The 25,440-nt window shown below is 35.8% G+C and overlaps 2 protein-coding genes across 2 annotated transcripts in view; one reads left to right on the forward strand and one right to left on the reverse strand.

The window, feature by feature from the left end:
* Positions 1-3,356: 3,356 nt before the first annotated feature.
* On the reverse strand, positions 3,357-6,047 carry LOC123669193 (iroquois-class homeodomain protein IRX-2). Its single transcript, XM_045602817.1, is given in 4 exon segments — positions 3,357-4,104; positions 4,880-5,047; positions 5,231-5,493; positions 5,959-6,047. Coding segments are annotated over 3 exon segments (852 nt in total). The 5' UTR covers positions 5,348-5,493; positions 5,959-6,047; the 3' UTR covers positions 3,357-3,537.
* Positions 6,048-17,237: 11,190 nt separating this feature from the next.
* LOC123669528 (large neutral amino acids transporter small subunit 2) overlaps positions 17,238-25,440 on the forward strand; it is a 35,297-nt gene continuing 27,094 nt past the window's right edge. The window contains exons 1-2 of the mRNA XM_045603130.1: positions 17,238-17,380; positions 23,053-23,351. Of these exons, the coding sequence (XP_045459086.1) occupies positions 17,238-17,380; positions 23,053-23,351 (442 nt within the window). The remainder of the gene's footprint in view (positions 17,381-23,052; positions 23,352-25,440) is intronic.

Genomic DNA, 25,440 nt, shown 5'->3' on the forward strand with positions numbered 1-25,440 from the left:
ATAATTGATTTTGAAATTATGTAAGTCATTGACAAAATTACAGATCGAAAGAAAAATTAATAAAAAAGCAGTTTATTATTAACTTTTGACTCCCGACGTTTCGGATACTTTACAGCAACCATGGTCACGGGAGGACTGAGGTGTCAGACGTCCTAACGTTACAAAGTTATTCGAAACTACCCGACATACATCAATATTTTATATAGTCCTATCTACGCAGAATGTGCTAATTGAGTCTTTAATCTGTGGTAAATTATGCTTGGCTTTTGATTTAATTATATTAATAATGGGGTACCAAGCAGGTGGTAATTGCCAGCCATCTTCTCTATTGAAATTTGGATGTTTTTTAATTTCAATAGCCTCACGGATCATCCTTGGTTGGAATCGGTGTTCTTTTGCGAGGATCTGTGGTTAGTTGTGCTAATATAATGGCTAGCTGTGTCTAGACTGTGTTCACAGATTGCGGACTTAGTATAGCGACGATGTTTCAAGTCAGCTATATGTTCTTTAACGCGAGTTTTGATTGATCGTTTTGTTTGTCCTATATAAGAGAGACCACAGTCACAATCAAGCTTGTATACTCCTGCATCTTGTAAGGGTATATGACACTTGACAGATGGTAAAAATTGACTTATCGTTTTTGGCTTGAAAAAAGTTTTTATAGAAGCTCGCTTTAAGATGAAGCCAATCTTGTCAGTGACCCCTTTCATAAAAGGTAGCACAGCAGGTACTCGTTCGACGGTGGCTGGTTTCACACGTTCACTGTGATGAGGACGCGGTACCCGAAGCTTGTTGTCTCGCAGTACTTGCTTGACATGTTGAAGTTCGGTCTCCAGGTGTCGCTCATCGCAGATCCCTTGTGCTCTCTGAAACAAAGATTTACCTACGGTAGCTAACTGTGTTGGATGATGGTGTGATTCACCGTTTAAGTACCTATCCGTATGGGTATGCTTTCTATACACTGTATGGCTTAAGGTATTGTTAGGATTACGGATGATTACTACATCTAAGAAAGCTAAAGATTTATTTGCCTCCAACTCCATTGTGAATTGAATTTTGGAATTTATGGAGTTAAGATGGTGTAAGAATATGGATACTTTATCAGATGGTAATATTGTGAAAGTATCATCTACATACCGTTTGTAGAACCTGGATGTTATGGGCGAGGTACGCAGAGCAGTCACCTCGAAGTCCTCCATAAATATGTCGGCAACAACGGGGGATACTGGTGAGCCCATCGCTACGCCATCTACTTGCTTGTAGAACTGATTATTCCACAACATGTAGCCAGATGTATGTATGTGAGGCAATGCTTGAGAAGGTCAGCATATTCTATCGGCATGTCATTTTCCTTCAGCTTTCTTGACACAATGCTAATGCAATCTTCAACCGCTAAGCATGTAAAGAGGAATTGCACATCAAAACTAACCATAGTTTGATTGTCACTGAGATGTAGATGTTTGATCTCCTTAACAAAGTGGTACGAATCCTGCGTATGTGCTCTGGTTTGTCCACGCAGTGGCGAAAGTACATGGGCAACATGTTTAGCCAGCCTGTAGGTTGGTGAGTCGATCTGGCTTACAATTGGACGGAGTGGACTATATAAAATACTGATGTATGTCGGGTAGTTTCGAATAACTTTGTAACGTTACGACGTCTGACACCTCAGTCCTCCCGTGACCATGGTTGATGTAAAGTATCCGAAACGTCGGGAGTCAAAAGTTAATAATAAACCGCGATAAAATCCGAAAAAAGTTGTTTCATTAAATGAGTAAAATTCGCGTAAACATTAGAAAACAATAAATAAAAAAAGCACTTGCTTGAAACTTCTAAGTGACTTATATACTATAAAGTTGTGGATAACACTATTGGCGGATGACTATACAAATAGAATTTTACAGCAAGGGGGTAGAACAGGCCAGCAGGGTCTGTTTCTCCGTAATAAACTACAACTTTAAGATTAATATATGCCAATACAAAGATCTCATAAATACCTACTCTTGATCATATTTTGTTTCACAAGTATCCCCAGTGTGTGGGATATTTGATCCGGGCGGATCAAGTCTACCGAATAGGGGGAACAAGTCTTCCACATATTGTTTTCTAATGTTTACGCGAATTTTACTCATTTAATAAAACACTTTTTTCGGATTTTATCGCGGTTTATTGTTAACTTTTGATTCCCGACGTTTCGGATACTTTACAGCAACCATGGTCACGGGAGGACTGAGGTGTCAGACGTCCCAACGTTACAAAGTTATTCGAAACTACCCGACATACATCAATATCTTATATAGTCCTATCTACGCAGAACGTGCTAATTGAGTCTTTAATCTGTGGTGAATTATGCTTGGTTTTTGATTTAATTATATTAATAATGGGGTCCCAAGCAACTAAGTCTGCAATCTGTGAACACAGTCTAGACACAGCTAGCCATTATATTAGATTCGATAAACCACAGATCCTCGCAAAAGAACACCGATTCCAACCAAGGATGATCCGTGAGGCTATTGAAATTAAAAAACATCCAAATTTCAATAGAGAAGATGGCTGGCAATTACCACCTGCTTGGGACCCCATTATTAATATAATTAAATCAAAAACCAAGCATAATTCACCACAGATTAAAGACTCAATTAGCACGTTCTGCGTAGATAGGACTATATAAGATATTGATGTATGTCGGGTAGTTTCGAATAACTTTGTAACGTTGGGACGTCTGACACCTCAGTCCTCCCGTGACCATGGTTGCTGTAAAGTATCCGAAACGTCGGGAATCAAAAGTTAACAATAAACCGCGATAAAATCCGAAAAAAGTGTTTTATTAAAAGTCTTCCACATGTTTGGGGACACTTGATACAAATCTATTTTTATACATTTAGTTGAATTCTGATTAAAAATACAAACCTATTCATATTAAATTCATACACGACATAGCTAGATAATTTTGAAAACCTTTTGTTGAAACAAACCCTTGAATTTGCTTCAATTCGAAATTTTAGGGCTAAAAAATAAAAGGGAGGATCAAGTATCCTCAGTCTCCCCTATTGGTAAAAAAGAAAAATGAATCAAAACCTTTTAAATTTAATTCGGTGTAAAAAAAATTTCTCTGATAGTGTACAATAAAGAGTATTTCTATTGTATTTAATGTCAGATACTATCAAATAGTGTTATCAACAAATGAAACGCCTTAATATTTTTGCTTAGTTTGTCCATAGAGAACAATTATCTAATTAATGAAAAGTATTGATTCACAAAGAATGGCTGCAATTTTGATATGAAAAAAAAAATGAACAAAATTACAAGTTTAATTTTAAATTCACAAAAAAAAATACATGGGTTTCAATAAAAGTCAATTGTTTAACAACACTGTATTTTAATATATATTAAGTACATACAATCTTTGGTACGGTTTCACTTAATCTAATGTTTTAGAGATCGGCACCTATATAGCTAGTTATATTAATGGACATAAAATAAGTTGAGCAAGATTTATAAGTAGAAAATGGCGTAGAGAGTATAGTCTTAGCTTAATAATTATGGCGCGGTAATGCGGTTGTTTGCCGTTGCTAGGGCTGTCAGTGCTACCGCGGCTTCCACTTCATCTCTACCGTGTCGTACGGTGTTTACTGCCAATCGTATTTTTGGTTCCTGTTTTCGTCTTCTACCTTCCGCCCACCAGGAGTAATTCGCCTCACTCGGTTGAAACCTAGCTGCGCTTTCGAGCCACTTGCTCAGTAGTACTGGACTAGTTATCGCTTTGTTATCACAATTTGTCTTATCGCATCGTTCTATTTCGTTCGAATTGTTATTGAACTTTTCGTATTTGTCATGCGATGTAGAAGACCCGTCTGTGTCGTCCTGTTTGCATATATCCGTTTCAAGGCTGTCGTCGAACCTAGTTTCTATGACTAGAGTTTCATGGTCGGGACTTGTTCCATCTGGCTCGCTCCATATACTGTCATCAGAACAGATGCTAAATTGTTCAACGTTGCCCTGTGCGCGGTCATTGTACGTCCGAATGAGATGACCCCACGTGAGTTGATTTCTATCAGCGTTAACATTTTTTAACTTTCTACGCCAATTAGCAAACCAGTTACAAATCTAAAACAATACACTGCATCGTAAGTAGAGTTTAAATATATAAATAAGCATAAATTGTGATTAAAGTACCTAATAGATCTTTTGTTTTATTTTTTTGAATAAAATAATTTTTAAGGTAAAAAATCTATTACATCCATTACTTTATTTTAAAAAATCGTTTGATTTTGGATATCAAATAGTGGCGTAGCGAGCTTAAATTGCGCCCAGGGCACAAAACTTTTCTTCTTTTCTTTTCTTGTCCAGCAATTTTTAGTTTTGTGGACCATTTGGCACCCCTTTGTGAGTAGCGCCCGGGGCATGATGCTCCCCCCCCCCCATTGCTCTCGCAACGCTACTGATATCAGAACAACTAACGATTAAAACAATTTCAAATAAGTAACAAAATTCACTCTCGTAGTATTTACCATAAAATAGGCTCAACCTACGTTTATGGGGTAGTGAGTTTAAGAGTTTACGTTTCCAGACAAACAAACTTACAATAGTTATTTCACTTAAAATTTTATCATAGGTAAGTAGTTTTATAAGTAGGTAACTTACGTAAATGTGTGTGAAACATGATATATTTAAAAACTTAAGATGGAAAAAAGCTAAATAAAATTGTGTTTAACCAGCCAGTGACAAAAATAGTGCTATTTATGTACAAATAGCAATTCTTGGCGTTCCGCCAATTAGGCTGACTATAGGTACCGACATTTTACCAAAGATACTAATCAAATAAAAACTCTAGTTAATTAAATTTATGTTATTTTGTTTAAAAGTTTTACTTAACACTTACTTGAATATATGTTAGTCCAGTTTCACGCGACATATGCTTTTTTTCTTCACGGTTGGGATAGGGATTGTCTCTCCGTCGCACGAGCCAATCTTTCAAATACCGTTTTATTTCTGGAGTGAAAAGCCTCTTCTGTGGTCGCTGACCCGCTACTAAGCATCTCCTGTAAATGTAATGATGTCGCAATTATACCTATCGTGTTTTTTGTTTCGTTGGTAAACGTTTCATTGTATAAAGAAGAAAAGAATATTCTCACCGGTGCTTTCGATGTTTCAACAAAATGGCAAATACACATCATTTCACGAATGATGCACAAAGACAATTAAACATTAAAGATTGAAAATAATGACTCATTTTCATTTACCGTGTGTAACGCCTGTTCCTCACAGGTCTCAAGGATTTATTATTTTCTTTAGATAAACTCTCCATTTTTTCTGCCTTCACGTCGCTGACTCTTTGAATCAACGTCATCGGAGTGCGTATATATGTTTTTAAAATTATTACTAAAACTTATATTCTTTTTTAGGTGTGTGTTAGTTGAGCACGTGCGGAGAGTACCACAGCTTGCGACACTCTCGTGTTTCGAATCTTCAACGCCGCGGGGGATGCTTGTTGATCTATTAAAAAATAAGGACATCATGACATAAATAGATTGTCTTTTAAACAGGGATTAGAATAATGTCTGATTACTTTGGATGTGTAAAGAGCTCATTGTTGGTATTCAATCTATGCGTTGATGTAACCGAAACATGACGGTCACATTCCTACGATCAATTTTAGATGTTATTAGTTCCCGACAACTGTAAAATTATTGAAATACACATTTTATTACCTATTATTTAAGTACATATATTTTACTCTTTATAACTCGCATTTTTTTTTGAATTTGTATTCAGCAATTATAATAAAAAACAAAAAACATGTTAACTATTACGTGTACTATCGAGGTCATTGTTCCCTTTCTTAATAGAAATATTTTGTTTGTATTTTTTTTATATATTTAAATATCTTCATAGTATTTTTGTAAGTTAAGCAAAAAAATGGCATTTACAATAAAAAAGAAGATAACAGAAGGTACGTACCTGTTTGCGGGAAAGCTCGTGGACTGTGTGAAAATGGCGGCGGATAAGCGTACGATTACAGCGCCACTGCGCCGGCGCACCGCTATACTGCAAATTCATGTTATTTCAGGATGTCTCCCGCGATGTCTTCAAACTTGATTACAAGTACTGTCTTAGTAGAAACAACGATATGAATAAATGTTTAATGGTAATTTCTCACAACAATCAAACTGTACATGATTGCATTAATTAGCCGTTTTAAATTTACACATATTAAACGGGTCATTTATTAAACTTATTGTTTATTATTGTTAAAATTATCGTGTATTATTGTTAGATTTTACTAGCTGATAATGAGATGCGAAAAAAGTATTTTATATATATTTTTAGTAAAGTATATTATATTTTTTAACAGCAATTCGTTTCAATATTATGAAACTTTATTTTGCAGCGGTAGCTACTAATAGTAATGAATATACTTATGGCTTTTTAATTGAGATCACACGTCATATCATACTCATACAATACATGAGTAGATACTAAATACCTACATAGGTATATTATCTTTTATTCTTACGTTACTGGATAATTTATGTATTGTGAAAAGCTTTTGCGATGAAGATTTTTTTGAGGTTTGTTAAAATGAAATTACTAGTAGTAATTAAAAATAAACTGTTTTTTTATATTAAGTATTATTATTTTTTTAATATTGAGCCAAGAACTGAATGTGGTAATTGCCTTAAAACTGTTAATTGCGTGTTACTTATTTTTTTTAAAAGCGCCTGGGGTATATATCGCGCGTAAGTTTTCTTTTAAAAAAATTTATGCAGGTGATAGGTCAGAATTAAAATTACAAAGTAGAGCATTCATAAAATTATTAATGTAAGTCAATAGAAATGAAAAATAAATTGGACACCCAAACGACAACAAACATTAGTCCAAATGAATACCTATACCTACTCTTGCAACATTCGTATTCGTCTAACGCATTAAACAAATTGATACTCCTTTTTTAACGCTCGAAAATGATTTTACGTGAAACTAGCAAGCAAGGGCAGAACATGACGGAACGCTATCGTGAAGTTCCGATGCATAACCCGCTTTTGCCTATAGATATAGCCAGATATCAACCGGCATGTCGAGGATACAGCGGAACAAGCGAGTAACAATGCGCAACTAGGGCACAACCCCGAGCGCAATCTTCGAGAGTGTGACACGTCGTATCTATAGGTGCACGACACTCATGACAGGTAGGGGTGGTCGCCCTACCCGCGATCTGATCTAGGTAGGTACTAGGATACGTACCGAAGCAGCTATGTCCGGTAAGCCCCTGCGTCAGTCTAAAAGACAGTATCCCGTGCCGCCTTTTAATCCAGTGCCATATATATGGGACGTACAGTGATCACCGTCGCTGAGCCCGCCACAAAATTACTCACATAGCCATATAAAATTTTTCGATTTCTTATATTGTGAGCGTGTATTCGGTCTCCGACACAGGATTTCTATCCAACTGGGGGCCGTTGAGTGTCAGACGTTTTTTTTTTTATGTATATCATAAAGTCAAGAGATTTTATTTATACATTAACAAAAACTTAGAACTAACATTACAGTAACCCAATGCGTTAGTTAAGTTTATCACAACAAGTAACATTAAATTTAACAAACAATTTAAACAATTCAATAAAAACAAAATAATCAAAAAATATAAAATAATCAAAGAATAATCAATAAATATAAAATAATTAATAAATAATCACACTTAAAAAATTCATAAAATTCATAAAAAACAAACATAATAATAATAAAAATTATTACATTTATATTAATAAAATTAAAATCAATGTCAATATGTAACATTAAATTTATCAATTAATTAAAACAATTCAATAAAATCAATAAAAAGATAATAATAATAATTTTACGTCTAATTAATCATATAATCAAATCAAAAAAAAAAAAAAAACAAAATTCATAAAAACAAACATTCAATAATAATAACACAGATTAGTATATCTATATGTCAATACTAGCGCTGTCATACGCAATTAGAAAGGAATTTATAAACGACAGATGTAACGATCGCGCCACATAGCACATCGTTCGATAGTCACCTACCCTCATTTATTATATTACTCGAATTGTTCTGACGTGTATAAAACGAACGATGTCACCTCGGCTAAGGCAGTCTTGGCTCTGGCTTGGCACGATACATTTGTTGTATCCTGCTAGTAGCTTAACCTAGACTCATTCGATAATTAATTTGTGCATACGAATTAATTGTTACATATTATGGCGGATAACTCGAGCAGTGAAGGTGAGCGTTGATACGTATCTCAAAGGAGATCTCCTTAAACCTACACCTGGGTCGCAAGTCCTAGGCACTGCTCTGAGTTACTCCCTATGCCACACGATAGATTGGACCGGATCGCATTACAATTTTGTTATAATCATTTTAAGTACTACCTACATAGTATTGTAAAGAGTGCGAGTATAACCTACGCCCGCGCCCTGCAAATATAGAAAAGGACCTTCCAATTCAGTCGAAAGACTACATATATTAATACAATTAAATTAATTTTTTTTTATATGTCAGATTAAATAAATAATGTCGCGATTGATCAATTTTTAAAGAATTAAAATATTACCGAAAAAAAAAAAATTAAGCACACAACTTATAACAAACTTTAGTGAACTCGTCCACGTGTACAACCAAACAGATCGACATGGCATGCCGCCGCGTTGAGCACTCGCAACGACCTCACGAACGGCGCGCCCCGCAGCAGGCCGCCGGCGACGCTCGACGCTGCCAGGTGGCGCGGAGAGCCGCAACTTCTCCAGAACTGCCGGATTGTCTAACTCACCACGTAATACCTTTATCAGGTATCTGGCAAGAGCGACTTCCCGCCGTGTTTCCAGCTTACTGTATCCCACCATGCCTATAACGAACAAGCTGGGATACAGCAAGAGATAGCCTGGATACACTCCATACATTTTAAGGTAGAGGAACCTAGTGAATTTATTTTGGATGCGTTCCATCATAAGCTTATACTTGACCTCACCCGGAGACCATACAACCGAGTTACACTCCAGATGACTCCTCACCAGTGCCTCGTATAATGCACGCAAAGCGGCTACATTGGTAAAGCTTCCCGCTTGCCTCAGTATGAAACCAAGGTTTCGGTATGCCTTTTTGCACACATCGGCTATATGCCCCCGAAAGTTGAGATCAGAGGTAAATCGAACGCCTAGATCCCTCACCTCCGTGACCCGCTGCAAAGGCTCATCCCCCACGCGATAGGCAAAGTGCCGAGGAACGCGCGCGCGACTGAACACTTCCAGCAACAAGGAACACTTTCCAGCGTTGAAGTTTAGTCTATTCCTGCGACTCCACTCGACAACGCTGTCAATATCCCTCTGCAGTCCACCATGGTCCACCATGTCACCCACTTCGCGTACTAGCTTCAGGTCGTCAGCATATAGGAGGCATGTAGACTCTTGAACCACCTCCGGTAGATCATTAATCATTATGATGAATTGGAGGGGTCCTAAAATGAATGCCTTGACTGACGCCTGATCTTGTCCAGTACTGCTCCGAAAGGCACTCACCACAGTCAACATACTGACGCCTGTCTCGCAAGTAGCTGGCGAAGAAGGACAATGTATGCGGCGTGCAGCCCATGCCAGCCAGCTTCTCCAGCAGAATGTCTTTATCAACCGTGTTAAATGCCCTTCGGAAATCCAGGTAGGCGACATCCACCTGCCGCCCAGCATCCATTGCTGGCACCAGCCGCGTCATCGATTCGAAGTCGTCACGCTTTGTAGAAAGAGCATGTATAATGTTCGCTTCAGCCTATACTTTTGTGTATGGAAAACGTTTTATATAAAAAATAACTCGTTACTCGTTAGTAATCGCACCACAATTATGGTACGTGTTATCAAACAAACCATAAGACTTAAAAGTCTTAGTCTACGGGGCCAACATAAATAGCGTGGTGGATTAAACTTCAATGATTCTTTTTCATAAAAAAAAGAGGCTGCTTTATGACACATTGCATGCATGTATTCAGACTGTAACATCCCACTACTGGGCATAGGCCTCCTTTTCAATGGAGGAGAAAGATCGGAGCTTAATCCACCACGCTGCTCCAATGCGCGCTGGCGGATATGTTGATATGTGATAATTCAAAATTGTTTTAACTATATAATATAACTAGCTGTGCCCGCGGCTTCGCCCGCGTTGAAATCAGTGTGTCACAAAGTTTTCCAGGCAAACTTCCAGTGAAACTCTCATCAAAATCGGCTTAGCCGTTCAGTAGATTTTGAAGGAATCGATCACATACACTTTTGGGGACTTGGGGTTTTATAATACACCAACTGTTACCCGCGACTACGACTACGATCAAGATGTTTATCGCAAATTATTTTTTTATTTCAGTCACTTGAAATGTTTATCACGCTGAGTAACTTTTGAAAAGACACAATTTAGTATAATTTAATAGTTATTTTTATAAAACCTCCCTATACACCACATTTTTAGTTTTATTTTCAGGCTGCAGTATAAATAACCTATCAGGCGAACTTATAGCTACTGTATATGTCTCATACAAACTATCAACCCCAATTAAACCTCCTTAGCGGTGGAATATCGCAAAATCCGTTCTTAGCGGAAGTCTACTAACTATAATCTACCTCCCTGCTAAATTTCATCTTTGTCCATCCTAGATGGATGGATCATCAAGCGGTTTTTGAGTTCTCGTGATGAGTGAGTCAGTGACCTTTCTATTATATATATTATATATATATATAACCGAAAGTTCACTCATCACGAAATCTCCGAGACTATAACACCTACAAACTTGAAATTTGGCAAGTAGCCTCCTTATAGGCCGTAGACATCCTCTAAAAACGAATTTTACCAAACTCGACCCTTAAGGGGGTAAAACGGGGGTTGGAAATTTGTATAAAAGTCCTATGTTTTTGAAGTAAGAGACTTGAAATTTAAAAATATTTTAATTTCCATTTGTTTTCTAAAAATACATTCATTCTTATTCTGTTCTATTCTATTCTGTTCTATGCTGTTCTATTCTGTTCTGTTCTATTCTGTTCTATTCTATTCTGTTCTGTTCTATTCTATTTTATTCTCTATTCTGTTTAGTTTTGTTCTATTCTGTTCTGTTCTATTCTATTTTGTTCTCTATTCTGTTTAGTTTTGTTCTGTTCTGGTCTATTCTGTCCTATTCTTTTCTATTCTGTTCTATGCTGTTCTATTCTGTTCTGTTCTGTTCTGTTCTATTCTGTTCTCTTCTATTCTATTCTGTTCTATTCTTTTCTATTCTGTACTATGCTGTTCTATTCTGTTCTGTTCTATTCTGTTCTGTTCTTATTCTGTTCTATTATGTTCTGTTCTATTCCATTTTGTTCTCTATTCTGTTTAGTTTTGTTTTGTTCTGTTCTTTTCTGTTCTCTACTATTCTGTTCTGTTCTATTCTGTTCTCTTCTGTTCTATTCTGTTCTTATTCTATTCTATTCTGTTCTGTTCTATTCTGTTCTGTTCTTATTCTTTTCTATTCTATTCGATTCTGTTCTATTCTATTCTGTTCTGTTTTATTCTATTCTGTCCTGTTCTATTCTATTTTGTTCTTTATTTTGTTTAGTTTTGTTCAAATTTCAAGTCTCTTACTTCAAAAACATAGGACTTTCATACAAACTTCCAACCCCCATTTTACCCCCTTAGGAGTTCAGTTTCGTAGAATCCATTCTTAGCGGATGTTTACGCTCTATAAGGAGCCTATCTGCCAAATTTCAAGCTTGTAAGTGTTATAATTTCGGAGATTTCGTGATGAGTGAGTCAACCTACCGTCCCCTGTTTTAACCCCAAAAGGGAGTTTATTTCTAAAGGTACATTATTTGGATACCTTCTCGCCATCTAAAGAGCATACATTTTAAATTTCAAGTCGCTTACTTCAAAAACATAGGACTTTCATATAAACTTGCAACCCCCGTTTTACCCCCTTAGGGGTCGAGTTTCGTAAAATCCGTTCTTAGCGGATGCCTACGTCTTATAAGGAGCCTACCTGCCAAATTTCAAGTTTTTAGGTGTTATAGTTTTGGAGATTTCGTGATGAGTGACCTTTCGCGTTTATATATATTATAGATTATAGATAGAGATTTATATTATAAACTAGGAACGTAGATATATTATACATACGTTCTTAGTTTGTCGTATTAGTGATATTGATAGTAATTACAATTTTTGTCTGTCTGTCTGTCTGTCCGTCTATCTGTCTGTTTGTTCCGGCTAATCTCTGAAACGGCGGGACCGATTTTGATGGTACTTTCACTGACAGTTAGCTGATAGAGTAACTTAGGCTACTTTTATTTTAGAAATTAATTTATTTTATAACTCTGTGAACTGAACAATATCTTTTTTGTTAAATTTGACGCGGCTAGCTAGTAGTATATTTTTAGTAGTATATTATATCCGGCGTGGGGTAACACAGGGAGATGTAATATCACCGAAACCGTTCACCACTGCGCTGGAGGATGTCTTTAAGACCTTGGATTAGGGGGAACGAGGCATCAACGTCAACGGTGAATACATTTCTTATCTTCGTTTCGCCGATGATATCGTCATCTTTGCGCAGACGTTGAATGAGCTAGGTCAAATCCGACGAGACAGTTTCGGTATGAACTTGGACAAAACGAAAGTTATGTTTAACAACCAAGTCATACCGAGACCGGTATCGGTCGATGGTAACCTTTTAAAAGTTGTTTAGGATTATGTATACCTTGGCCATACCATCCAACTAGACCGCAACAGCTTCGATAAGGAGGCTCATAGGAGGATTTGGTTGGGTTGGGCGGCGATTGGCAGGCTTCTTCGAGCCTTCACTTGGAAAATTCCGCAATGCTTGAAGATAAAATTCTTCGAGCAATGCGTCTTGCCTGTGTTAACATACGGAGCCGAGACGTGGACACTGATCAAGGGACTGGTCTACAAGTTTAAAGTCGCTCAACGCGCAACGGAACGGGCTATGCTTGGGGTTTTTCTCAAATATAGAATTAGAAATGAGACTATCCGTGAGAGAACGAAAGTAACCGACATAGCCCACAGAATTAGCAAGTTGAAATGGCAGTAGGCTGGTCCAGTGGCGTAGCGTGGTTGTCAGCCGCCCGGGGCGGAAGAAAATTTTGCCGCCCCCTTATTTAGGTATTTCAATTTAAGGTATACTAAAACTTACTGAGCTGAGTGGCTACGACATATAGAATTTAGCCACCCCCTTTCATCCCGTGGGTGTCGTAAGAGGCGACTAAGGTATAGAAAAGTTCCAATAATGATAATAATAATAATGATAAAGCTTTATTTAATTCCATGCAAAACTCATCAATCCTTATCTCAATTTGCCCAAATCAAAATTTCAATCAATTAAATAACAATACAAAATAATTAATAGTACTTATTAGATTTTATTAGATTAGTGATCATTATTAAGACATACTATTTCATGTAAAATAAATAAATTAATCTAATATAAGTATAAAATTCTCGTGTCGCGGTGTTTGTAGTTAAACTCCTCCGAAACGGCTAGACCGATTCTCATGAAATTTTGTGTGCATATTGGGTAAGTCTGAGAATCGAACAACATCTATTTTTCATCCCCCTAAATGTTAAGGGTAGTCCACCCCTAATTTTTATTTTTTTTTTTTATTTTTAGATAAATTATTTATATTTTTATTTTTTTATGATACAACATTAAGAAATACATACAACCCTAAATTTTCAACCTTCTACGATCAACCCCTATATTTTATTTGTTAATTATAAACTTTAATTTTTTTGGCAGGATTTTTATATTTATTTTGTCATGACTTAGAATAAAAAAAATTATATCACACTTAATTTTCAACCTTTCTTCGATCAAGCCCTATTTTTCCATCGCAATTTTTATTTTTTATTATTTTTAATAATTTCCTTTAATTGTGATTTTTTTCTCAATTTATTTTGATCTCCTGTCTTCGCCGGTCGATAAATATCAATCGATCAGTTATCCCCGCTAGATGTCTATATTACGTTGTCACCTCTCATCCAGCAAACATCACGGAGTAGGGATGAGAATAAAGCCGGTCTCCTGTCTTACTCACTATACTGTTTTCGGCCATTGTTTTTTTTTTTGGTTTTATTTGTGTACCGATCGTAGTAGTGACTGTTATACGTATTATTTTAATTTTTCTGTGCACTAAATAAAGCATACTTTTATTGTCTACAACGCTTTCGTTTATAAGTAAATCCCCGCACACTTATGTTATAGTAGATAGTTTATTGGCAAAACAACGTTTGCCGGATCAGCTAGTTAATAATATGAAATAGCAAAGTTCCAATACCACTGTGGAACTAGTAAAGCCGACCGATGGCGGTATGGCCATCCTACAGCTAGCTTTTTAAATACACAACCGAAGACCAGCAGCAACGTCTTCGGTACGACAGAGCTAGCCCTGCGGTCACTAACCCGCCTGCCCAGCGTAGTGACTATGGGCAAAAACTCTCATGAGTTCGCGGTAGAATTTTAGGCCCTCGGTTCTCGGTAGCCCCACTATTCCCGGCTACAGCAGCGGCTGCGGTAGCGGTGGGGCGGAGGGTACTGAGGATCACCGGGATACTGGAGGCTGCCACTCAAAACTACAGGTACTACGTACCGGTTACGTATAATGGAGGCATGTTACGGCTGGACCACAACCTTACCGAACTGGAAGTAAAACCGAGTCTTAAGCTTAAACTTAAGTGAAGCATACTGGGCTAAGTCGAAGCGTTGTATGACGATATTACTAGGGCCATGCATGGGACTACTTCGGCCTTCTACAACGTTGTTATGGGAGACTTCAACGCTAAAGTGGGAATACAAGACCGCGACGAATCGAGGATCGGACCACACGGGTAGGGACGCAGGAATCGCAGGAGGCAGATGCTCGTCAACTACTACGAGTCAGAGGGGCTCTTCTTGATGAATTCAACTTTTTGAGAAGAAGCCCCAAAGGCGGTGTACATGGCAAAGCCCCAACACTATGACGAGGAACGAGACAGATTCAGTTAATTGGTTTAACACTGTAACCACCGGCTATTGCGGAGCACTTTAAATATATACCTCCGAAAAGAGCAGCCCGCTTAGTGAAATCTACTCTCCAACGTACGCTGCCCCAATTACTATGTGGCTCCGAGCAGTTTCAATGGGAACTCCAAAACCGATTCGATTCGCTGGAAACTACTGGCAACGTGGAAGAGATGACCGACAACGTGGTGAAGACGGTGTGTACACTAGGTCGTAGGCACTTTCCGCCGACGACGTCAACAAAGCCGTCCAACCCTCTTCCGAAGCTTGGATCAAATGTGGCGGAGGCGCGAGTTGCTCACTGCTCAAGCAGCTTCGCCAGAACAGAGGGCTCTTTCCAAGAAGATACGAAAACTTGTACGCCGAGACCTCCACTGCTCAAATACGAGAGAGATTGCTACTCTGATTGAGCAGAATAGGGATGACGTAGTTACGACTGAGCTACTTAAAGCCGCAGGGCGACCTGCCCTAAAAGTCTTGGCGAGACTCTTTCACGCCGTCACCCACCGAGGTACCACGCCGGAGGTGTGGTCCAGTAGTGTGTTTGGTGCTGTTCTTTAAGAGAGGCGACAAGTCTCTGCCAAAGAATTACACATCGATCTCACTTCTGAGCCATATCTATAAGCTGTTTTCGAGTGTTGTTACGAATCGTCTCGCCAGAAGACTCGACGAATTCCAACTACCGGAGCAGCGGGGTTTCGAAATGACTACAGCACTGTAGACCACATCCATACTGTTCGGTAGATTATACAAAAGACAGAAGAATATAATCAGCCGCTGTGTATGGCATTTGTGGACTACGAATTTGATGTAATTTTTTTTATTATTTCACTTTATACGTAGCGAAGCACGTACCGGGCCGCTAGTATTTACTAATTGTTTTTATTATTTAAGTTTTGTTCAATTTTGCCGCCCCCTAAAAAGTGCCGCCCGGGGCGGGCCGCCCCCCCCGCCCCCACTACGCTACGCCACTGGGCTGGTCACCTTTGTCGCAGGACCGAGGGCCGTTGGAGCAAACGTGTCCTAGAGTGAAGACCGCGTTTTGGCAAACGAAGTGTCCTCCGGCCCGCTGGACCGACGATCTACGTAACATTGCCGGTGTATGCTGGATGAGGATTGCGGAAAACCGGGATGTTTGGCGCGAACTTGGAGAGGCCTATGTCCAGCAGTGGACTGCAATAGGCTGAACTGACTTACTAACATAGTATAAAACAAAGTCGCTTACCGCTGTCTGTATGCTTAGATTTTTAAAACTACGCAACGGATTTTGATGCGGTTTTCTCTAGTAAATAGAATGATTCCAGAGAAATATTTATATGTATAATACATGCATAATATAGTAGAAGAATACTGACAGTTTTAGAAACTTCTAATGTGATGTTGTAAATAAATACATTTTTTGCTTACATTGCAAATATTGATTTTATATTTTATATTTAGTCTCAGCATTGCACCCGTGCGACGCCGGGGTGGGTTATACTATAATCTTATTCTTACAATTGATTATGTTAATGTTGAAGTCTTGTGAGTAAGCAAACGGGTGTTTAGTATGTACAAAGTAGATTGTCGTAGTTAGAGAGTCAATGTAGAGCGAACTGACGTAAAGAACCGAGAAAAATGATGCAATAAGTGCCACAAGTGGTATCAGACAATGTACCTAAATATATAAAATGTAGCATTTTATTACCTTTAGAAATTTTAATTTATATTTTATATTGTTACTAAAAGTAGCTTTACGAGTTTTTATTTACTGGGGTCTTAAACAAAATCGTTGCTCTATTATTTCAAATAATGCCGGCTGTAGTATGTTTGTCGCGTTATTGTGTGATCTTTTCTGTCTCTCTCTCTCTCTTCTATCGGAGCGAAATATTCGTCGTCTCTGTCTTTGCGTACAATACGGTACGCCGGCGACTACTTTCGGTTTGCTCACCGCTCAGTAAAGGCATTCATAAAATCACTGGCCACACATGCGCCGAGGCGGCCGCGCGCTTATAACCTGTAATATTACACGTATTTTTTGACGTAAACTTCTTCGCGTCCAGTTTGGGAGATCGTAAAGATGGTAACAGAGAGTGATTTAGTCGTGTATTAAATACTGCCTAGAAGTGTTTATAATTTTCCGCAGCAGTGTTCCAGTCGGAACTCGTAGAGCCACGTGAATTGTGTTTATCGTTGGACGTGATTGATTTTTGCGGCATGGGTGAAGAAAGTCAAGCCGGTGACGGAAAAGTTACGTTAAAACGTAAAATTACTCTATTTAACGGTGTTGGTATTATTATTGGGACAATAATTGGTTCTGGAATCTTCATTTCACCGACTGGAGTTTTTCTTTATACGGGGTAAGTCTATGCATATGTCAAACTTCCCGCATCTACATTTCTATTAATATTGTTTTAGTTTGTATAATCGTATCATAAATGGGCATTCCCTTCTTAGTAATTTATAATCCTCTAAATAATACATTATTTCTAAATTATATTACTTAAATACCTATTTGAAATTATATTAGAATTAGAATATTTTGTTTTATTGGCGCCGAAATATGATAAGACCGTTTACAATAATTTACTAATATAACCTAGATATTATAATAATAACAATTTTGTACTTAATTAACTTCAAAGTAAATTATGTATATTTATTAACAGAGATAAGAGATTACCGTTATCAAATAACCACAAAATTAACGTTTATTTCAAACTGAAAACGTGTATAGTTGATTCGACTATCACCGTGACATGCGTGCGTATTTTTTACGTTCATAAAGTAAAAGCTTCTGAAAGCATGAAATCTTATACAGTAAGTTAATTATTTCTTACTGTTAAGTAACTCGTTTAATATAAATGTAATAATTACAATATAAATAAAATTAATTGGGTTTTGGAGAATTGACAAAGACATTTTTAAATCAACTAGATTTAACTTGACTATCTCTTAAAGGGCGTATCTTATAATTCAGAAAAACTAAATGCACTTGAAAAAATGAAAGAGAAAAATAAAAATGAAAATGAAATGAATTATCTATACAAATAAATAAAATTGGAGTGACTTTTTGTAATATTAAAATAATTAACTGTTTTTTACTAAATGCATAAACGTATGTACGTATGTACCGTATATATACCAAAATGAGATTTTTTACAATTTTTGTCTGTCTGTGTCTGTCTGTCTGTTTGTTCCGGCTAATCTCTGAAACGGCTGGACCGATTTTGCCGGGACTTCCGCTGGCAGATAGCTGACGAAATAGGGAGTAACTAAGGCGACTTTTATTTTAGAAATTTATTTATTTAATAACTCTGCGACCTGAAAAATAACTTTTATGTTAAATTCCACGCGGACGAAGCCGCGTGCACAGCTAGTTGATTATATGACTTTACAATACACTTATTAAAGACGTAGTAGGTCATTTATAATTTAACTTAATGTTAAATAAATAGTAAATACTGTTTCAACAATAAAATTGTCTAAAAGATCGTTATACATTTATAATCATATTTTCATAAATATAATATTGTAAAAAAAGTATCCTTAACACAACAAATGATGACTGAGAGACTAGAACAAATTTTGGTTTTATTAGTAAGAATATATTTTTAACTGAACTGATTTTTTTAAAACATTATCTCTTTTCAATATGTTATTTTAACCAAATTGTTTTGTAGAATAATATTTATATATAATTATGTAGAAGAGTACTGAAGTAAGTACCTAAAATATTTTAAATCTTATAAATGAACTCCCTACTGTAGAGTTAACAGCGGGTCGATTGTTGATATTATTGATAATGAACGCTTTGCGAATAAATGATTCGAATGCACAGACACATTCAAATAATAATTGATGAATAATAAAGGTTATTATAATGAAACTTTTTTTTTATTAAGTTTTTTATATGCCCGACGTTTCTGATACTTTACAGCAACCATGTCATGGAGTCCGTGATCATTTCATATAAAAAATGTTAATTGCCATACGTGTAACCATTTCATACTAAAGATTTATCTGTAAAGATACTGTAGGTACTTGTAACATCGTTCTTTTTGTTAAAAATAAGACAACTGTTAAGACTGTCGATTTGCATACATTTTTAGATTCATTTTATACCAAGACATGTATAGTCAGTTGAAGCTTGTTTTTATTATTTACCTTTACGATTGACTTGTTTTACAGGTACGTAATTTCACTGACGTCTTGCAATAAAATAACGTGATTTCCATCATCATTTTTTTGTGAATGTTTCGAGTTCTTTTTTTTTGTTTTATAAAAACCTTGTTCTGATAATGATGAATACAAAAAAGAGAATTGTCCATTTTGTGTAGTCGTTTGGAAGGTATGCAGTACGCACGTAACTACATTTAGGAGCTATTTATAAGGATAAATAGCTCCTAAATGTAAATGTAATGTAATGTCTTGGTTTGAAAAAAAAAAACACCCGTTAACAATTCACAACACAAGACAACGTCTGTCAGGTCAACTAGTACCTACTTAATAAAAATAATAAAATAACGTGACATTATATAAGAACCAAGCAATTGTAATTGTTTTCTAATCGTTTAATCGAACTTGTTTCAAGAATATAACAGTGAACGCAGCGGCGTGGCGAGAGGGCCAAGGTTAATCAGAACCTAACCTCAAAACTATCACAGTTAGCACCTTCTATAAGCGACCCTTAGTTTAAAATATTTAGCACCTCGGGTACAAAAACGACTTATTATGAGCTTAAACAATGTTACCAAGGACTCTATTTTTTGTTTCCTCTAATATTTAGTTTAGTACAAAAAATAATTGTGTTTGCTCGCAAACGAAAAAAAAAACCGACTTCAATTACATCGACGAGTAATACAACGTAGATCGACGAAAAAATAGTCAAGTAACAATGCATTATCAAAGATTACTCAAAAAGTAGTTATCAGATCTCAATAAAATTTATATGTGACCACATGACAAACATCAGCTTTCGAATAAATTAAAAATTATTAAAATCGGTACACCTAATAAAAAGTTATTGCGGATTTTCAAGAAGTTCCCTCGATTTCTCTAGGATCCCATCATCCGATCCTGGTTTCCTTATCATGGTACTAAACTAGGGATATCTTCTTTCCAACAAAAAAAGAATTATCAAAATCGGTACACCTAGTAAAAAGTTATTACGGATTTTCAAGAGTTTCCCTCGATTTCTCTAGGATCCCATCATCAGGTCCTGGTTTCCTTATCATGGTACTAAACTTGGGATATCTCCTTTCTAAAAAAAAGAATTATCAAAATCAGTACATCCAGTAGAAAGTTATGCGGTATAATACAACGTAGGTCGACGAAAAAAGCGTCAAGTAAAAACGCATTATTAGATATAGCTCGAAAAGTAGTTGTTAGATCTCAAATAAATTTAAATGGGACCAATTGGCACACACCACCTTTCGATTGAAAGAAAATTTGTCGAAATCGCTCCACCCAGTCAAAAGTTCTGATGTAACATACATATAAAAAAAAAAATACAGTCGAATTGAGAACCTCCTCCTTTTTTGGAAGTCGGTTAAAAATATAAATTTAAAAGACCGAATAAATTAAGTTTTCTATAGTTACTACGAATATGAGATTTTATTTATTTAGTTTATAAGTATATTTATATGACATTTGGCATATTTTCTAAGGTAGGGCACAGCATATAATATACCTGCACAAAATGTAGTGCAGCCCGACTGAGGTAGTACCCCGACCTTACAGAAGATACACAGTTAAATAATAATCAAGCAGTGTTGTATTCCTGTGGTGAGTAAGGTAACCAGAGGTTCCAGGGGGCGGGGATTGGGGGTAGAGTCGACAACGTGTTTGCGATACTTCTGGTGTTGCAGGCATCTATAAGCTCCGGTAATCGCCTACCATCAGGTGAGCCTCACGCTTATCTAGTACTGCCGATCTCGTTGTGTATATATATATATATATATACTAGAATATCGTATCTCAATTCAGGTAAATTCCAAATACTTATAAATTAACAGACACACAATAAATTTAACATGTTACTTTTTACAACGTTAAATGCGGAAAAAACATTACATGTTATTGAAATGCCTGGTTATTGTTCGTTTCATGTCCTTTAAGTGTTTACTTTAAAAGATAAAGAGAAAACTACATAGCTTTCCCTTTCAGTAATTATTTTAGTGAGAAAAGACGACAGCGTAAAATTTGCCCTTCTATGCAATATAAAAAGTTTTAAAAAGCTGAGATAAAACGTTTTTGGTTGGACAGGTTTTGAAGCAAGCAATCAAGTCCTTGGACTCCTTGGAATGCTAAATCTTTTTGTTCAAGATTCATGAGTGCCAGAGCATAAAAATCTTTTAAGGAGTTCCGATATGTATATGATGACAAAATTTTGCCATTTTATAGCTAAAGCGTAACTCATATTTCCGAAATGTGACTGAAGTCATCAGCCTCAGGGAACGTTGCAATGAGTTTTGTTTGGCGTATCTCTACAAATAAATATAGAATTACATATAAAGACCCTGTCCTTAAAAAAACTAGAATCGCTAACAAAGTTCAAGGTTTTGTGAAGCTAAGTATCAAGATCGGTAGGTACTTAGTTAGGTAGTTATGTAGTTAGTAGGTACTTAGTAGAAAAAATATTATTACACTTCAAATGATCGGATATGCGACACTCAACAGAAACGCAGTGTCGCAGACTCTCATCAGAATGACAGACTGTCTTAAAAGGGTGACAGCATCGGACAGATGCTATCCATGTATGCAATCTTCTAGCTGTGGATGGCGATCGAAGGAAGAATAAATAATAATAAATAATCCATAAAGGTATTCAACCAAAAAGTTGGCTATTCGGCAAATAAATTGTTTAATCAATATTTATAATAAAAATGAAACGAGTCTTTGTCTGTATAGGTATTTAAGGTATGAGAAAAAAATATTATTGGAACCTTTGTCAATGCAAATAGTATCCAAAACAATGATTGTTAGAATTTTTGTCTGTTTGTCTGTGCGTTTGTGCATGCTAATCTCAGGAACGGCTTATCCGATTTAGATGTGGATTTTACTAATATATTGTGGCAAGCTTAGCTTAACATTTAGTGTTTGTTTCGTGTCAATCGGTTCATAAATAACAAATTTATGTCGATTTAAAGATTAACGTTGAACATGTAAAGTCACTATTTCACGCGAAGAAAGCTAGTATCGAAGTTGCGAGCACAGACTACAGTAAAAAAGTTTTTTTACTGTCGTCTGTGGTAGTTATGTAAAAAAAAAAACTAAAACTAAAGGATTTTAGGCATAAGTTTGGCCTCCTAAACACACTTGTAATTAATTTTTAATCAAATATAGAGAGATATTTTTTTCTTTCTTTTTCGACGATAATCCCTAGTGAAAACGAGCCAAAAGATGGCGATACTATTTCATTGCGGTTTCACCTAAATACCGATCTTTCGCATATCAAGTGGTGGACGCACGTTTTAGTTTTCTTTCAGTAAACACTATCTTATTTCAAGTATCATTTCGTCGAAAATACTTTGGTGTCAGTTTTAAGAAATAAACTAATTGTGGTGACATTATCGTTAATTCCTATGTGATCTAATTTTTATTACAAACTGGCTGCCCGAACAGACTTCGTTCTGTCAAAAATTAATAGTAATTTTTTTTTTTTACTATTATAACCTGTCGTGGGCCTTAAGGAACATAAAAAAAAATAGCTGAATTGGTCGAGCTATTTTCGAGTTATGCGCTTAGCAACATTCATTTTTATTTATATACATTTACTAGTTTGAAATCATTTGCAATCCCAGAATATATTAAATAATACAAAGGTAATATGATACTCATGATAAGAAGATACAGTATTCTTCTCACCACAAGAACACAACACTACTTGACCACGGTATTATTTAGCCGTGATCTTCTGTAAGGTCGAGTTATTCGACTTTTGAGCAAAATATTTCCTGCTGTGCCCTGCCTGAATTAAATAAATTTGTGATATAACTTACCATTTATTTATTTCTTATTCTTGTTTCAGATCAGTAGCGGCATCATTACTAATATGGCTCGTGTCGGGACTGTTATCGACTTTAGGGGCACTTTGCTACGCAGAACTCGGCACCTCGATATCCCGGTCGGGAGGTGATTACGCCTACATCTACACCGCATTTGGACCCTTGCCTGCGTTCCTAAGAATGTGGATAGCCCTACTCATCATAAGACCGACCACGCAAGCGATCGTGGCACTTACATTCGGACATTACGTGGTTAAGCCCTTCTTCCCAGAATGTGATCCACCACAAGACGCCGTAAAATTACTCGCAGCTGTATGTCTATGTAAGTACTTTTTAATTATTTAGTTATACATATGTTGAAATATGATAAAAATAATATATATATATATTTCATGTTGAGCGTTATAAAGCCTGTTTAAATTTATGTGAAGAAAGACACTTTTTTTTTAAATATATATTTTTTTAAATATATAATCTTTCAGTGGTAATCAATATGATGATACGTTTTATTTAAAATCTGACTAAGTAATTACACCATCTCAGCTGTTCATAGTGAAATAACAATTTTCTGTACTCTCTAACGTTGCTATGGTACTCTCGTCAGTACACACATTCTTTTTTTGTCATCGTCAAGGAACAATGAAATAATAGTAAAAACTTCTTTTAGGAACACAACAATTTTAAATGGGACTTTATTTTAATATCGTAATATGGTCTCATTTTTTAAAAGCTATTTAAAAATCACTGTACCTAGTTAAAGATAATCTTTATAGAAGCATAACGTTTCTTATCGAGTTTGATTCTAAATAATTTTGGATGCACCAAACTAAGTAAGCTTTACGCAGATACCGTTTTAATTATTACAGTATAACATACATATATACTATTAGCACTTAGCAGTTATACGTTAATTATATGATAACATGTAGTAACAAAACAACATTGTTAATAAAATAGAAGGCATACCTACTTTTTATCGAGACACTGACATACTTAAGCCTTACAACTATTTCTCCTGACCTTAATAATTCAAGACCAATTAATTTTGCGATTCAGACATGTCAACATAATAATATGTACATTAATCTAAACAACGATTATTTTTAAAATCATATATTAAAAGAAATGTTTACAAACCTTTATTTTTATAAAATACAAATAAAACGGCTTTTATATATTGTCACGTGTCAAATTTCTTATTTTATATTGAACTAGCTGTGCCCGCGACTTCGTCCGCGTAGAATTAAAAAAAATATTGTTAAGTTCGTAAAGTTACAAAATAAATTTTCTAACATAAAAGTAGCCTAAGTTACTCCGTATTACATCAGCTATCCGCCAGTGAAAGTCCCGTCAAAATCCATCGCGGCGTTTCAGAGATAAGCCGGAACAAACAGACACATAGACGGACAGACAGACAGACAGACAAAAATTGTAAAAAATGTTATTTTGGTATATGTACTATGTATACAGCCATATGCATTTAGTAAAAAGCGGTTATTTTAATATTACAAACAGACACTCCAATTTTATTTATTTGTATTGATACTGTTATTGAATAATGCTTTACTCGAAGAGAGCGTGTGTATGTAACTTGACTTAAAACTGTAGAAAAATAATAATTGTGTTTGTTCGCAAACAAAAAAAACCACTTCAATGACATCGACAAGTAATACAACGTAAGTAGATGAAAAAATAGTCAAGTAAATACGCTTTATCAAAGAGTACTCAAAAATTTGTTATCAGATCTCAACGAAATTTAAATGTGACCACATGATAAACACCAGCTTTTGATTAAATTAAAAATCATCAAAATCGGTACACTCAGTAAAAAGTTATACGGTATAACACAACGTAGGTCGACGAAAAAATAGTCAAGTAAGAACGCATTATTATAACTGGAAAAGTAGTTGTTAGATCTCAAAAAAAATTATTTGAGACCAAATGACATCGGTCCACCCAATCAAAAGTTCTTCTCCTTCAGTCGGTTAGAAAAGGATTTTTTTTGACAAAAATTAATAAAATGAGTGTTGCATAGATAAATTGTGTTTCAAGATTTGTTTGTCATAGTATCAATCAACTGGTAGTTAAAACACCACTGTCGCTACCTTGATCTAAATTTTTAACAAGTAGGTATTTTTAACTGTCTAGTGTTTTTGTCTGCGTGGGTTTCGGTTTGCTTCCTTGAGGTGACTAATTTATTCTAATAAATTCTTTAAAACATGACTAACAATAAAAAATAAAAAAATGAAAGATCGGAAAATAGATAAGATCGGAAATCGCTTAACGGTATAATCATATAAATTATTTACTTAGAAGTCAAAGAGTTTGTTTAAGGGTCGTTTAAATAGGAAAATCAATAGAATTTTAGGATGTATTTATAAACGTTTGTTTCTGTTAAATGTGCCTATTTC

This window comes from Melitaea cinxia, chromosome 3, assembly GCF_905220565.1.
Source record: "Melitaea cinxia chromosome 3, ilMelCinx1.1, whole genome shotgun sequence".
In the NCBI taxonomy this organism is placed as follows: domain Eukaryota; kingdom Metazoa; phylum Arthropoda; class Insecta; order Lepidoptera; family Nymphalidae; genus Melitaea; species Melitaea cinxia.